This window comes from Drosophila simulans, chromosome X (genome assembly GCF_016746395.2).
Source record: "Drosophila simulans strain w501 chromosome X, Prin_Dsim_3.1, whole genome shotgun sequence".
Lineage (NCBI taxonomy): Eukaryota > Metazoa > Arthropoda > Insecta > Diptera > Drosophilidae > Drosophila > Drosophila simulans.
This window is the reverse complement of record NC_052525.2, coordinates 10,352,582-10,369,725: the sequence shown is the minus strand read 5'-3', so window position 1 is coordinate 10,369,725 and position 17,144 is coordinate 10,352,582. Positions and strand designations below refer to the sequence as shown.

The following is a 17,144-nucleotide window of genomic DNA, read 5'->3' as shown; positions in this document are numbered from 1 at the left end:
TGAGTTTTCGCTTTTCACATTTCACACTCACCCCCGTCGCAGCTGCGTCGGCGTCAACGGCAGCGCCAGCGTCGACTGCGCTGCCAACAGCTAGCCGGTCCAAGCCAATCAGATGGAAAATATTCGTTTATCCGTTGCGTTTTTCGATGTTTTTCCTTTTCGGTCGGGAAAACCTTTTGCACAGGCGACAGCAGTGCGAAGTACAGGTCCAACAGCTGGCACAGTGATCACCAAATAAAAAAGAAGAACAGATCAACTGAAAGTCGATCATTAAACGGAATATAAATTAACATTATATAAGATGAGGACGCAGTTAGTTATATGAATATGCAATGTATCTAAACAAGGCCTAAAATGTATGTTAATTATATTTATATAACTTAATAATAAGTTACATATAACTTAGATTTCTTAACCATAGATCATTTATAGTGGTCGCCGACTTTTAAGAGTGAGTGTGGTGTAAGCCGGCTGCTGCCCTTTAAAGCGGATAATGTGGATAGACGCTTGCACACACACACACGGATACAGATACAAGTACAGGCACAGATACAGATACAAATATGCCAAGGAGCCAGGGTCAGCCATTTTGGTTTACAACTTTCACTGTTTTGGATGGGTGGGAAAATGCGACGCCAACGCCAACGCCGCTGCGACAGCGCCGCGGCAGAGGTCCTGAGAGCAGAGCAGAGCTGAAAACAGAGTTTTCCTCGCATTTTCATCGGGCACCGAGCAGACACCTTGGAAATTGGGATCCGCATATCCGGCAGGCAGGCAGTTCACTCGTCGCCGTTGCGTCAGTTCGTTCGACTCTCGACTCTCAGCTCACAGTTCGCAGTTAAATAGTTAATAGTCAATAGCTCACGCCGCACAGCTATCGAGATATAAGTGTTTTGGATTCAGATTCAGATACGGATACGGATTCAAACGGCGCCGCCATTTGCGATTTTTGTTGTTTTTTCTTGTATGAGCAAAAAGTGACAAGGCACAAAAAAGAAAAGATAAAAACCAGTGAAAAGCCATAAGAAAAGTGAAAAATCATAAAATAACAAACAAAAATTCGACGAGAATTCTTGAGGTTTAATAAATACACCAAAGTGTAAGTGTAAGAAAGAGAAAGGAGAGAGAGAGAGAGAGGGGGAGAGAGAGTGAGGGAGTGGGAACAGGAGGGAGTGTTTTTCCAGCCTTGCTTTGTACGCACTCACGCATCTGCTGCCGTCCCGCTCGCACCCACACAATCCAACGCCCACCCAAGGCAACCCACACACAGAGTTGTCACCTACGCAAAAATCAATAACGAAACCCAATAAAATAAAATCCCCAACGACAGCGAAAACAAGCCCAAAAAAAATGTTACTTCCTGCCTAAATCAATCAATGGAAAAATCAATTGCGAACTCATTAAGGATGGTAGATTTTCAATCGAAGTATCCCTGAGTATAGATTGCTTAGAAGCTAGATATTTTAGGGATTAACTACAATTTCTTTTAATGCTTTAGTTTATATTGGTAGGTTATGTGGCAAGTAGTATTGCACATATATCCCATTATTAGATATTCGTAATCACACACACCATTGGCATTGCTGTCAATTGCAACTGTCTAAAAGGCCCATACAAATTTCACTTTTCCCACTATTCAGTTTCAAATTTTTTCTCGCTCAATATAAAAAAATCAAAAATTTACCCAAAATCAAAAATATACACTCACACAGTCCACAACAAGACAAGATACCGGAGAACAACAAGCAACACACCCATATAAAAGCCAAAAAAGGAATCTAAGATATAGGCCAAAGGAAAGGCGAGAAAGACCAGCCTACGTACTAGGTAGATATATTTGTAATCTGGAGAATTCCAATCTATTGGAATACTGTAGCCCAGAGAATATCGATCCTCTCGAGAAAAATTCGGCGACCTCAATTTCCGATTCTAAAGCCAACTTAATTGAATCGAAGAACAGAGATCCCTGGAGCAACTATCAAGCACCTAAATCTCAAGCAGTTTCAACAGTTTTCGAGAGTAAGCAGTGCACTTGCGTCCCATTGAAAGTGTAAGTATCCTTTTCCGCCAGGATATTGAAACACGTCCTCCAAATGTGTCCTTGCTATTATTCCGTGTTAAATGCCCATTAAATGCCCCACAAAATCAGCTAATGAGAACTTAATATGTAATAGGAATATAATATATTCCTACTTAAGATATCTTCTTTTAAATAATCCATATTCTTCTAAGATCAATTAAAAACCAATAACTTAGCTAGCACTTGGCCACAGTTCCTGTGTCTGTCTTTCATTCATATATCCGATGATAAATTCCCCAGTTTTCTTTATGCCCAACTCCATTGCAACATTGTACAAAGTACAGTGAATGCTCCCCAAGTGCGATTATAAGTTGTTCAGAATGTAAGCGGCATCGATTGAAGAGGCTCCTCTGTAGTTGAACGCCGAGGTTGCGTGTTTGGCGTCTATTTTAAATGTCGACAGCGCAAGATGCGCGTGGCATGAATGAAGCGTCTGTCCCGCCTTTCAGACTAACACCACACACACAACCATCCCCCCCCCCCCCTGCTCTTCATCTTCTTCTTCTCTTCCTCATTCTAATCTGGCTCGTCTGCTTCTAAATTTAATACATTCTCAAGTGAGGCGAAATTCATGGAAGATGCGAATAAAATCCGATCAATTTTAAAGTTCAACAGCCGCTGAAAAAGAGAGAGTGCAACAGAGTGGGATATATGTACATATATCCAAAGAAATGGGGATTGCAGCGATAGAGATAGCAATAGAGATAGCAATAGAGATAGCAATAGGTGGGGCCAGAATTAGAAGCAGACTGACAAAGAAATAGGGGCCAGTTTGGTCAAATTCCTCAGCGTTTCGCAATCGAGAGGGTGGTTCGTATCTTTCGGATGCCAAGTTGTAAAAGGCGAAATGGTTCGTAGCTTAAGGATATCCTTAAGGATACCGCTTAAATTATACGTTCATTAGATAGTTAAATGCTCATTTTAATCGCGAGTTAACCCTTAATGCTTTTATAAATTCTAGTGCTTCGGATTGAATAGATTTCATTCCTTAGAAAGCTGCCCTTTATCTTAAGATACCAACCACCCCCATTATTAAAAAAAAAGGGTGCTTGCTCACTTCAGTCTTAAGAAGTAAGGGCTACATGCATCTTACTTTTGGGGATGTTAGTCCTTCACTAGCAGCGTAAGTTGGAAAGTTGGAGTATTCTCAGATAGCCATCAATCTGCACTCGCGCTCAGTATCCGTCGATCGTCTATCTCGTTCTATTTGAGGCAACTGTACCTCGTTAGCGCGCTCCTGTGACGCGGGTTGTCCTTGAGGCAGCTCTCTAAGAAAGCTTAGGTAGGCAGACAGGCAGCTTTCGCAGCTGTTGCCTGCTCCTCGCTGCCTGGCTGCCGCTCATCCGTCTGCTCCTTCCTTGGGCACTCCTTATCTAGTCCTTAAAGGTGTCCTGTAGCCAAACGAGCTCCTCGCACCCCATCCCCCTTCGCCGGCATTCCTCATTCGATTGTTTTATGTCCTGTTCGTCGGTGGCAGTCGACTGTGTGCGGCAGAGTCAGGATATTGCCGCATAAATAGTGGTTTAATGTGCAAAGATTTAAATCTATTATGGTATAGTACATACTCATATGGTTTGCCAATGATTAAAGTTTTCTTTTCATTTTCACTAGTAATTTTCAATATCGAAGCTATCCACTATGATTAAGAATGATGGTTACCATTAACTTGGGTTAGCTTTTCATATAAGTTCTTATCTAAGAGTCACTACTAGTGCTATCCCATGGAACGGAAGCCGCAAGGAAATGAAATCACTTTCCCAAGAATCCTGCACACGAACCCTGTTTTGCATGCATCCTTCCGGTTCGTGTGCATCTCAATCACATTTGACTGCGTTCGCCATTGCAGTCGGTAGAATTGTAATCAACCACTGAGCCACTGAACCACCGAGCACCACCCAGAACCCCAAACACCCACCCAGAGGCCAAGTGGACGGACTCAAACGGACGCATTCACATAGCTCTCGACGATTTTATTCGCAGGACTAAAGTCTCCCTCTCCCCCTCTTTCTCTCCCTCTCTCTCACTCTCTCTCTCTCTTGCACTCATTTAGCATGCATGTGTGGGAAGAAGGGGGGCGGCGATGGGTTGTGGCAAAGTGGGTGGTTAGGCCTTCTGGCGTTGCATACTTTCGAGGGGTTGCTGTGCTGCACTTTGCTGCGCGCGCGCCATTTTCCATTCGTTCAGCGTAAAATGGAGCAGCAAAAAGTGCAACTGCAACAGGCGTTCGCCATTTGCCGCCGGTTGCAGAGAAGGGTTACGCGGGGGGGAGGAGGGTCTAGAGGTGGAGGTCAAGCCCGCCCACCACGGGGGTTATAACCTTTGGCAGGATGATGTTGCAACCGCAGGAGTCGCCACCCCTCGAGAGAGCTGGCCAGCTTGTTTATGGCCGATGTTGCTTGCTGCTGGTGGTGGTTGTGTTGTGAGTTGTGTCGATACCCTTGACGCCGTTGCACTTTTGTTGCAAATTGCTGGCAAAGGACACAAAAGCTTTACAAGCCTCGCCACCTCTAATTGGCTTGTCGCGGCTGAAGGAAAAAAAAAGGAGTGGAAAGGAAAGGAAAAAGGAGGAGGATGCCGCCAGGAGGTGTTGTTCAGTGCTCGGAAAGGATTCAATCGGATTCAAGTGGCTGGCGAGGGTAGAACTAATTTAAACCATGTACCAACCCAAGCAGCCTGCCCACCGCACCCTTGCATCCTTGCATCCTTGACCACCCTTGCATCCCTCTGGCGCGAGATGAGGCCTATTAAACGTCAATTAATGTCACCTTCAACAACTGCAATTGCCGCCGCTGCATGCTGCATCCTTTTGCTCCTTTAACCCTGGACCCTTTCACCCTCCCGATTCTGATTGCGATTCTGCTTTTCTGTTTTGATTGCGACGCGTGCAGGAACCTTTAAGATGGCAGGGGTGGCTGGTGGGGAAGGGGTTTGCTGGCTGGCGTTCAACTAAAGAAGGTCAGAGTGCAGTGTTGCATGCAACAAGTGAGCCGACAGAACCAGACGATGTCGACCAACCCGCCCATTTGAACTGCATCTATAAAGGCGGTGCGGCACGAGATTTAAGCTGGCTGCATGCAGCATTTTAAAGGCATTTCAACACTTTAGGTGTGATGATTATATAACAAGGATGTTAAGTGGAGTCAGCCACTAATGTTGGGTGGTATATTAAGTGCCTTAATAGCCTTATAGATGCAAGATTTTATATATGTATATGTAAAGAAGGTTATAGGTTATATGTCAAAGGGTTTTCTCATTGAAATATATGTAGATAATATACTATATTATATAATGTATGGCATATATGAAATGTATGTGATGAGTCTGACTTATCAAGGTAGTAGATATTATTGCTATATTTCTTTTCAGCTCAGAAAACAGATTAAGTTTTACTTAGTTCAGAATATGTAATGTGTAAGGTTACTGAATGGATTTGAAACAAATTGCAAGCCAATTGTTTTACAGATTGAAACAGTGATAAATGGAACACCTTTTTAACTTAAATGTGGTTAGGGCTGAAAGTAGAGAACGTGACTGTTTAGAAGGTTCTTGGCTACAAAGTTTTGCCGCTTGGTCTAAACTTTTCACCGCTAATCGCAGCTTTGGACTTGAACTTGTGGATCAAGGACATTGTACTAGCCTTGCCCCTAAGCCAACTCCCTCTCCCCTCAACTAGGATTCAATGTGAAACTCGCTTTTAGTGTCCTTCCACATCTAACACAATCCCCCCATTCCCCTATCCTAACCACCTCTTTTCCCCCACCCCCCGTCCCCTTTGGTTAACGCTCGCATTTCGTTTTTCAATTTTTCGGTTGCTTTTTGCGTTGCTTTTTTTTTACTTAGAAAAGAAAAGAAAAAAAGGAAAAAAGCAGCAGCAGCAACAAGAACGCCGGTATACAGAGCAGCTATTGTGTGCTCGCAGTTCACTTCCTTTTGCCGCTTCCTTCTTCCTTTTCGGTTTTCAGTTTCCAGAGCTTAAGCGCCGTCGTCATCGCCACACTCACACACACACGCGCGCACACACACGCACACTTGGACACCTCGCAAGTTTATACGTGTGTGTGTGTGTGTGTGTGTGTGTGTATTCATGTGTGCCTCGTTTTTTGGCAACGCCAGCGGCGCAGTCCGCGTTGACGTCGACGCCGGCAGCGGTTTAAAAAAGAGCGAGCGAGAGCAGTACGTTGTGCATCTCTCTCGCACGCGCTCCTTTAAGTTCAGTTACTTTTGGGCGGTGGAGCGTGGTAGGAGGGGCGGGCAGGGGGGAATGGAGCGAGGGCAACACACGCGCGTCTTTTCTGAGCCGCTTTTTCGAGTGAGTTTTTCTTCGAGAGCAGAGTGTGCCGACAGGAATTCCTCATACAGTCCAACTTCCATAGCTGGAACATTCAGAATCCAGAATCCAGGATCCAGGCAAAGCATCTTTCACTCGAATATTCCTATAGAAAATCTAGACTACTTTCGCAAGTATTATCTTCTTTTCTTAAAAGAAACTTCAGCGAAATCCTACATTTATGCAGATTATTTGATATTATTAATATTCAAGCAAATACTAGAACCTGTTTTAATGTTCTCATGACAAACAAATCCTTAGAACAAACAAAATCAAGAGCTTGTTTTCGAAATCTCTTAAAGAGCCTTTAAGGTATAGACTCCGCGTTTTCCTGTTTGGTCCTGTTTTTCTAAATTTAAATGTCAAAATACTCTGATCTAATAATACCACAAGGCTTTTAACCGTTATTAGAGTTCTGTCTCTAAAATATAATAATTCCAATTCAACGAAGTTTCAAATGAAGAAGTTACTATTAAAATCTTTAAAGTATCTGAGCTAAAGTACCTTTGTGTAAACAATCCCTATTTACATTTGGCATTCAACACAGACTTGCATCTTGCTTAATTAATGTTTTAATAGATCCTAACTTTTCTAGAATTGAATAATACAATTTCACAAGTGCAAACTATTTGTATGATAATACAAATAATATACTAGTAATACTAATATTTTAAATAATAATGTATAAATAGGCATGTAGGGTCCTTACAAGTACGTAACTAAAGAATTAACTGCTTTATTATCGTAACCGCGAAAAAATTCTATCAAGGGTTAATGCATAGATACTATAACTGAGCTATAATATCTTAGGATCTGCGAATGGCGGAGCTTTTCTGATAACCCAAGTGAACTAAACCACCATTTTAGATTTCATCTGGCTCATTGTTAGCTTTAATTACCGCTTTTATCAATTTCCGAAGAGCGATGGCAGCGAGAAGAAGACATTGGAGCCACTCAACACGCCACCTCGCTCGCACTCGCACTCACTCGCTCACCTACTCACTTACCCACAGTCACTCGACTCAGAAAACACTCGCCGAAAATTTTCGGCAATCCGTAACGCACACACACATACAGTGCACGCGGTTTCTTGGTGTTTTGCCTTTGCCTTTTGCTTTTGCTTCTCCTCTCCACTGCCATGCCATTGTGTGTGCGTGTGTGCTTGTGTGTGTGAGTTTCGCATTGGTGTGTGCGTGTGTTTTGTATCTGTGTTTAGGAATTTCGGCAGCGGAGAAAAAATGTAATTTTCGAGTAAAACAGCGTCCGTGCGCTCGGTCGGCAGTTTAGTGTCTGAAAACGCTCCTAACTGTAAGCAACGTAGCGTCGCGACTCGCGGGCTGCCCCAAATAATCAAAAGAGAAAAAGAATTAAAATCAAATAAAAAGCAGCCAGAAAGAAATTGTACAAAGCCAACAAATAATGAAAAACAAGAGAAAAAATAGCCAAACGAAAAGCCCAAAAAAATTAAACCAGAAGAGAAGAAGCAGCAGCAGCAGCTAAAGCAAAACCAAAACCAGCAGCCTTGAATCAATTTTTTCTCTGTGCTACACTTTACTTTAATATTTTGTGACCGCCGTACCATTTTTTTTTTTTTTGCCATTTCACGTTTTGCGCGCCACGGATACTTGGATACACGGGTATTATCCGTCGGAAAACGGAAACGAAACGAAGCAACAAACGAGTCCGCCGTATAAACTATCATCATCTCCACTGAGAAAAAAAAACCCCCTCCCTCCCCTTACAACCCAAAAAAGGAAAATAGAAAAGAAAACTAGAAGAGAAAGAAGAAGAATGAAGAAAAAGGAATGGGATGGTGAATAACGGGGGCTTGTGGGGGGGTTCTATGTGTATTTTTTGTTGCTGCTGCTGCTACTTTTTTCGTGGCATATTTTTTGACTTTGACTTTAATTCGTTTGCCTTTGCTTTTTCCCTCTGCCCCTCCGCGCTCTTCTCTCTGTCTGAGTGTGTGTTTGTGTGTGAGTGCGTGTCTGTGCGTGTGTTGGCAACAACAAGCAAGATTGTCTCTTTTTTTTCCTATTTTTCTTGATAACATTTTCAATTTTCCGAACGAACAAAACAAAGTGTTTTCCCTCATTTCAAGCCAAACAAACGCAAAATTACACCAACAACAAGAGAAATTTTTGTTTTTTTTTTTAAGGCACTCTGACATCATCTGCAAAGCTCCACTTTCCACTGCGCGAAAAAAGATACACCAAAAAATAACTTATTAAATTAAAAATAAAGACAACAACAATTGTTAAACTTCAACAGCAGAAAAGAACAACACAGTCGACAGCAAACAATGAAAAGTAAGCCAACAGACAGCAAGAAAGAAAGCAAACGACAGTCAGAAAATTTCCGCAATTTTGGGCCCGTATGCGAAATAGTTAATTTTCTTTCGCCTATGTACTTATTCACCACCAAAAAGAAAAAAAAACGAAATGAAATAAAACAAATCCAAAACCAAAAAAATGCCAACAGCAACACTCGCGCACACACACAGACACGAGAGCCAAGATCAAAGTCAACATGACGAAAAAAGCTCGCTCTTTTTTCTTTTTTTTTTTTGGTTGGCCGCTCTCTCCCGCATAAATCTCTTCTACTTACTTCTAATGCCCCGCACCCGCGCCCGCGCACTCTTTCTCTTTCACATTTAATAACACACTCTCTCTCCCGCTGATGACGAAAGCAAATAGCCGAAAAAGAAAGCTGTCGCGTTATGCCGGCCGGCGATCGCAACAGCTGTTAATGTTAGCCCTTATGTGGGCGTGCCTTAACCCTTAGCGACTCTCTCACTCGAAAATGACCCCACAGAACTAATTGCATTTTCCCCGTCTCTTTCACAGATAACTCTTTTTTTTGGCCCAATTGACACCAAAAACAAACAAAAACCACATACCACTAATGTAACAATTTTTTTGAAGCCCACCAAAAAGGACGAGTAAAGCAAAAAAATTAAATCGCAACGCACAACCAAGTTTCGAGCAAAAAAAAAAACAAAAAGTTTAAATTCAAATCGTAAAAGACAGTTGCGAAGACCCGTGAAAAAGTTTAAAATAAGAAATGCAAACGCGACTTTAAACCCAAAACCACTGACAAACGCTTCTTTCACACCGGTTCAGCAAAGGTCAGCGAAAGTTTCGACTCGGCAAAAATAAAATAAAATAAAATTACCAAAAATATTAAAAAAGATACAAAAAACCGAATTACAAATCGTAAAATCCGTCAAGGATATGAGTAAATCAAGTAATTGAGCGCGCTAAATTTAAAAAGTTATCATTCCACACGTTACATCCGAAACGAACAAGAGTTAAAGGCAGGAGTTAAACGAAGGCAAGCTTCAAAATACAAAAATATTGAAATATCTCAAAAGCTCCGATTCGCCGCGACCCAATCAAATTCTAAAGTGTTCGACCAGCGATTTTTGCACAACTTCGGTTTCAGTCAGGCATACAGGGATATATAGTTACATATATCTAAAGTGCACATATATCCATTCGATCGACTCACCAACGTCTAAGGTAAACCAACAAGAAACAACACACGCACACCAAAAACCAAAAAGCAAAGAAGAGCTACTGAAAATGGCATCCGAACTGGATCAATTCGCCGACCTGGAACTCTCAAAGGAGGATCGTGAACAGATCTTCGATCCGCCACTGGATCGACAGCAGTTGGAAGGTGCTGGCACCTCAAGGTATGTACCCCCATGCCATTGTACTATCATTCCTGTTTAGAACAGATCGTATAACAGATCGCACAAGGCCTTTCTCTATCCAAAACCCCAACACCCCTCCCACCCCAGAAAACCTTTTGAAAACATTATCCCCAAAATACATATATTCCTCCATCTTTCATTGATCTTGTTGTAGCTTTTTGTAGTTTGTTGTATGATGCTTTTTTAGCTTTTTAGTGCGGGTTTCGAGCCACAACCCACCCACCATTCATACATGATGTACCACCTACCCTAGCAACCACTTAGAAATCCGATACTCTTACCCCCGCATCAAATCGAATCAAATAAATCCAGACCAGTTTAGATCAGTTAGTTGGGCAGCTACTATTCATCCAAGTTGGGCGAAAATGGCGCCCAATGGTCGCGATTCGATGCGCCCCTCCAAGGCTTTTTTTTTCAAAAAAAAAAAAATAATAAAAGAAAAAAGTGGAAGAACTTAAGAATATTTGAGGCTCTCAGGAGTAATGGGAAACCCGGAAGGCAAATAAATGAGCTACGATCCTCGGGCGGGGAAACTGAATCTAAATCTGAATTTGAATTTGAATCTGAATCTGAATCTGAGATACTGCGATCTGCGATCTGTGATCTGCAATCTGCCCTGCACACACAAGCAATCCACAATTGCACAAATTATCACGCCAAATAACATGAAGTTTGCCCCTCATGCGATGGCCCTCCTACTTTTGCGCCACCCTAACACCCCCCTTTTGGACATACAACGCTGCTAAATAGCAGCTAATTTCCTGTGATAAATTGGGCATATCACCGGGAGACAGGATGCAAAAAAAAAAGAAGAAGGGAATAAAAAACTATGAAACTATGCAGAAGCAAAAGGAAAAAAATGGCTCTCAGGGAGGACCTTAGGATGCTGAGGATCCTCCGACCCTCGTCAAGTTCCCCCCTCGAGCCAAGCTCAAGTGGTGTAAGTAAACACTGAGCGGCATGGAACAAGCTGGGGTAGGCGAAACCATCATCATTGTCACATAAAAAAGCCCCGGAAAGCGCAGTAGCCACTACCTGTCTCGCCCCTCACTGTTCAACCCAGCCTCTATGTTCCCCCGATCCTACGATCCTGCGATCCTACGATCCTCCCAACCTTCGATCCTCTGATCCTTAGGATTGCCCGGCCAACCCCCGATCTGACAGAATTGATATACTTGCCGCACGCTGCTCGAACAGAAGCAGAAAAAAAGCAGCAAAAGGAAGGGTTAGGAGGAACTCACTTAGCATCCTTCTGGGCAGGATCGCTCCTTCCACGGAGAAGGAGGAGGAGGTGCAACAAGATCAATGAAGGACAGATCGAAGTTCGACCTAGCTTAGGGGGCCAAAAGATAATGTTTGTGTTGCACCTCCTAAACAGATTATGTGCTGATAATAAAAGGGAATCTTAGGGAACAGTAGCAACTACAAGCCCAAAAAGGATTATAATGGGGTACAAGGGACTAGGATTCAAGGTTCCAAGCTACAGTATTTCAAAGTTATAACTTTTTCCATAGAAATGGCTGCTTGAATCCATGATCATTCTCATGTTTAAATGTTTAGACTTTAGATATACAGTTGCATATATGATTTCTTTGCAATTGATCTTCAAAGAATTGATATAGGATTGACTTTCTTCAGTGACTAATGTAATGTATAATCGATATAAGATTCGTTAGAATGAATAATAGCATTTTAGATTCTATGATGACTATCTGACGTACCTGTAGTAAACGTTGTGAGAAGAAATCACCTTAGGATGATGCATTTTTCTGATTTACGCTACCGGTTCGCCCACAAACCTAAGATGGCTCTTAATATGCGGATTGCGATGCTTCAGCGGCACAGCTTGTTGCGTGTTAAGCCGCTTGTTGCAACAACTGCTAAGCCGGTAGGCAAAAAAAGGGAAATAAATGAAATGAAATGAAAGGAAAGGAAGAAATCCCAACTAATTTCCTGCAGGAATGCAAAGTAAACAAAACAGCAGAGTGGTGGCAAATATACGAAATAATATGAATCTCCGGGGCCAAAAAGAATCTCACAAAACAGCAGCAGCAGCATCAAAGGCAACGAAAGACAACGAAATCTTTTTCTGTAGCAATTGGTTTAATCCGCCAAAGGAAACATGCCGCTGCCACAGGAGGCATATCTTTCGCCAGCTTTGATTTGCTTTTTCGTTGCTTTTGCTTTGCTTTGGCACTGCCTTTGGCTCTAATTTGGACGCGGACTTGGTCGTGGTCGTGGTCGTGGTCTTTGGCTTGGGATTTTGCTTAGAAACGAAGGGTTGACCCAGAACGCCAGCGATCGAGAGATGAGATCTCATCTCTGGAATCTGTTGGTTGGTTCGTTGTTTGTGTGTTGGTGATCTCATGATCAGGTTTCTCAGGAGAGTTGGCGGTTGGAAATATGATTTTGGCTGAGTTTAGGGGCTTTCCTGCCCGCTTCATTGTTTTTTTTTCTTTCTTCTTATATATCTATATATGTGTATATTTTGTATATATATATATTTATATGATTTTGCCCCTCGTGTTTGTTCATTTTCTAGTAGCGAAACGCAAAACACGTTTCTCATATTTCCAACTCGCTCTCTTTTTGCTGCGAGTGCGGGCTCAAACATTTATAACAAGAGGCTTCCCTGCTTCTAATGTCTGTTCACTTGCGGATGGGGAGGCTGCTTGCCAATTTGTCCTTTGCCACTTTGCTGTCTTTTTTTTTGGCTGTCTCAGCTTCTAATCGCACCCTTTGCTGTTCAACATCGCCATCTGTATCTGTAGCTGCGTATCTGTAGCCGCGCCTCTGCCACTTAGCCGTAGTGTAGGGAGCTTCTCTGGAAGCTAGCAGCAAATTTGATTCCCATCGATTATCAACTCGCTGGGAGTCCTTCGTGCTCTGCGATCCTGCTGATCCTGCTGCTGCTCGCCTTTTTTGATTGACAGTCAAATTAGTAGAGCTCCGTGGGCACATGCCCGTGTGTTTGTGCCATTCCATTCAGTTTGGGGGTAGCTTTGGATGCGTTCTAGCCAAGCTTAGGGCAACAGCTGCTCCTTCTCAAAGAATCGCGGCCTGACCTTGGTTTATCGCTCTCCATTCATTCCGATCGCCCCCGCCTTTGTCGCCAGTCCACAAAGCCAGCCAAAATCGAGCCAAAAACCCGATTCACATGAGACCACGCTCGTGTGCTCATATATGGAGATGATCATGCACTGAACCAAACCAAGATAGCCACCAATCCTATTGAAGTTAAAAGAACCATGGTTAGATCTTTCAATATTTCGTGGAAAACTAGTCTAGTTACATACATTTTTCCAAAATTGACAGATATCCAGCTTTCCTTTTTCCAGTTTTGCATAGTACTCATGTATATTTCAAAAAGGATGTTTCCATTTAAATGCTGTATGTCTGAATTAAAGTCACGCATTGTTGTCCTCAGTGTACCTACGTTGTATAGAATCAAATGAATGAAATCAAGTACTATGGGATTTGCGGGGGAGGCGGGTACACTTTACCTACATTTGTCCAAAAACAACAAAATCTGCTGTGGCCCATATTGGGTCTGTTGGGTTAGTTGAAAAGTTGTGCGAGGGGGGAGGATGGGTAAGGCGTGGCCCGCCAAATTTCCGCTGCTGCGAATTACGAACTGCGAACTGCGATTGCTGGAAGTTGAAGTTGTTGCACAGCGGAAGAGCAGAAGGACACCGACTTTGGCAAATCGCTTCGGACAGCAAACAGGATGCACATATTTTTTGTTGAACTCCTACGCCAGGTAGGAGGACAGGTAGTCCAGAATTTGTGGTTCTGTGTGTACGTGCGAGTTCAGGTACGAAACAAGAACAGTCTTGGCCTGCCCTAATTTCAAGGTGATGCTGTAACCGGGTTAAGTATTCAAGAGACCTTCAATGACAACTTCTTGATTCCATTTGGAAGGGCTTCACTTCAAATCGATATTGTGATTTGTATAAACATTAAAAAGATTCTGCATCCTTTAAGAAAATAGTAGGATGTGCTAAATTTGACACTTTGACACTTTTTTATTAAAAATAAAATAGTTTTTCCTCCTTTGCTTATCCAGCAGCATTGCACGCTATTGTTAATCGAAAATCGATTATGTTTCATCTAATATCGAATTATCCTCCTTCCCCCATCTTCCTCAGTCCGTCTCGTTCTTACTCTCTTGCGGCAAATTCTTGCTGTTCTTTTCGTCTTCTTGTTCTTCTTATTTTCTACCACATTTTTGTGTGCTCCTTTTTGTGTTCGTGTTCATTAGAAATTTCCAAGAATTCGAACGACAACGCACACATGCGCAGCGTTGAGACTAAAAAAGAGAATAGCGAGGTATGGCAAATCAGAAGAGTCGTGTTACTGCTGGCTTAGTTTTCCAACCAAAATCAAGAAAAAACGAAAACGAAAAATAAGGAGCCACAAACACGCGTTCCTCTTACGTTTGGTACATGGCGAGAGAGCGAGTGGCAACATTGGAGCGACAGAAATGGCGCGAAAACTTCTCACTCTTACGTTTTATTGCACCCGTATTGAACTTGAAAAATGGTATTGGTAACAAAAGTTTTTATATTTATATAATATTTTAGAGAGGAAGCAAATAGTAATCATAAATATGCTCTTTTTTCAAAATACATAATCAATAGACAAATCAACGAAAACTACATAATAACTTAGAACTATATGTATATTTATACAGACCATGTAGGTTTGCCGACTTTATGTGCTTTGCGATCCTATAGTGCTATTGTCCTGGGATATTGCCATCAAACTGCGGGTACCGCACTAGGGGATAGCAACTGTTGTTCCGGTACACGTGGCAGGCGGCGGGGGTGGAGACGGACGAGGACACATTTCCAGGACTTTCTTCCTCCGTTAGGACCAGGACCAGGACTTTCTTTTCGTTTTGGCACCAGCTGCCAGTTGCGATCGGCCGGCAGGGCAGCAAGAATAAGAAACCAACCCTTTTCGTGTCTTCGAGTCTTCCCGCTGATCTTCGAGATCCCCGTGATCGTGGCGTGTTCTTCGACACGCAGGTAGGACCTCGAAATTAGCTGATAGGGTCCTGTTCCCGATCTCGATCCCGATCCGATCCTGTCCTCTTCCTGTCTAGCCCATTGTTTGTTTTATTTGTGCGCCACCGTTCGTGAAGAAAGCATTTCACCGATGGCTTAAGGGTTGCGAATACCCCCATTACCTTTTCTTTCCCTTTATTTCCATTTGATTCGATTCGTTTCAATTCGATTCGCGTTCAAGTCGACAGCTGCTTAAAAAGCTTTGCTCGGTTTCTTTGGCGAGATGCAAAGCTTGGCGAAAGCTTTCGCGATCTTCATATGCGTGCGATATTATTAATTATGTATAAAATAATAGTAATATAAAATTGGTTCAAAGTTTTTTGCCTAAAAAGTATTGTTACTTTTAAGTGCTACCCCGTTTTACCAACATTTTTCTGCACTGGTATATACATACATATATACAATTTCCAAACAATTTTTTTAGTGCAACATTTTTGAATTTAAAAGCCTCTTACACCCATGAATAACATTGCAGAGGTTAATTTTTTATTGTTAAAATATTTCTTATATTTCCCCAAATTGCGCAGTATCAGCGATTCGCTTCACTTCCTCTTAATTCTGCATTAACTTTAAGCTGGTTGTTGCCCGCCTGTTTACAACTGTTTTTACCGTTGCTTTCGCTTGACTCCGGCACTTTTGCGGTCAACACATGTCAAAATACATTTTTCAAAAAAGATTTTTACTGCAGAGAGAGATTGCGGCAGAGAGGAAACGCTACACTCGAACTAAAAATTAGAACTAGTATTTGGTATTGAACCGATCTTTAATATAAAAGTTATTAAATTGGAGCATTCTCATATAAAACCATATCTAGCCAAAAATAAATATTGTTTGCATATGCCAATGAACTTGCCTTCTTCACTTAATTTAGATTCAATTATAGCTCATTACAAGAAAAGCATTATGTTGTCTCATGTTTTCTTTAAGAAAGAATGTGAACATTTCCTCTAATTTTTTTCTAACAAGATCACTTGACTTTGAAAAACTGTTAGACACCGTATTCAAACATACTCCCTCCGAATCGCTTCCATCTGGCAACGCCATTTAACGTAACCACCTAACGTGGTCATTTCTCCTTCTCCTACTGCTGCCGTCTTCTTTTCGCGAACAACAACACCGCACACATGGGCGAAAACCCGAAGTTGGAACTCGGCTACTGACTCTCGCCTCTCTCACTCTCGTTGAAATTCTTATTTGTCCACATTCACATTTTCGCACTGCCGTTCGCTGGGTGAGCTCAGTATTTAAATACTCTCTGCATTTGGCGGTCATCTTATTCGGAAATACGCGCGGCGTAGTTGCACAAAAACAACAGGAACAACAGCGACGGAAAAGAGCAACAACTAAAGCAATAACTACAACAACACACGGCTAATTTCACAAATCAAAAACTGAAACGGCAAAAATTATAAAATATTATAAGTGCGCGTGAGTGTTTGTGAGTGTGCGTTGTTTCAGTTATAATATTTTTTTTATTTTCTGCTGCACACCTTGTTCTTCTGTGCTAATAAAATTCAAAAAGTATTGAAAAGTTGCAAAAAAAAATAGCGCCTTGCGTTTCGCTGCGCTTTTTTTGTTGCTCATACGCATTTGGCATTTAAAGACCAACAGCAACAACTACAGTGAGTGTGAAGAAGAAACGAAAATAGGTGTCTCAATTTTTTTCCTCGCCTTGCCGTTTTTTCTGTTTCGTACTTTTTTCGTGCAGTTTTTTTTTGTCATAAAACGGTTTATTATACGCACACACTGTTGAATTTCGCGAAAAGAGAAAAACGAAAATCTTGGGCCGGCTTTTCTTCTCCTATCATTCCTTCTCCTTCGCCCTGGAAAACGTGCATGTGCTTGAGTGTGAGTGTGCGCGAGAGTCAACAATAAAAATCAATTTAGATAAACTGACCTACTTCCCACTAAACTCGCTAAACGCAACAGTTGGCAACCCTGCTATGCTTG

General features: G+C 42.1%; 1 protein-coding gene across 10 annotated transcripts in view; it reads left to right on the top strand.

Moving 5' to 3' along the window:
- Positions 1-679: 679 nt before the first annotated feature.
- LOC6725624 (insulin-like growth factor 2 mRNA-binding protein 1) overlaps positions 680-17,144 on the top strand; it is a 29,298-nt gene continuing 12,833 nt past the window's right edge. The window contains exons 1-3 of one of the 10 annotated variants that reach the window (XM_016172767.3): positions 1,592-1,827; positions 1,877-2,050; positions 9,254-10,104. In XM_016172767.3, the coding sequence (XP_016038832.1) occupies positions 9,992-10,104 (113 nt within the window). In that variant the 5' untranslated portion in view covers positions 1,592-1,827; positions 1,877-2,050; positions 9,254-9,991. Of the gene's footprint in view, positions 1,100-1,591; positions 2,051-7,609; positions 7,716-9,253; positions 10,105-16,389; positions 16,639-16,797; positions 16,817-17,144 lie in introns of those variants that run through there. The other 9 variants (XM_039297010.2, XM_016172761.3, XM_016172757.3 and 6 more) reach the window with 9 other exon arrangements.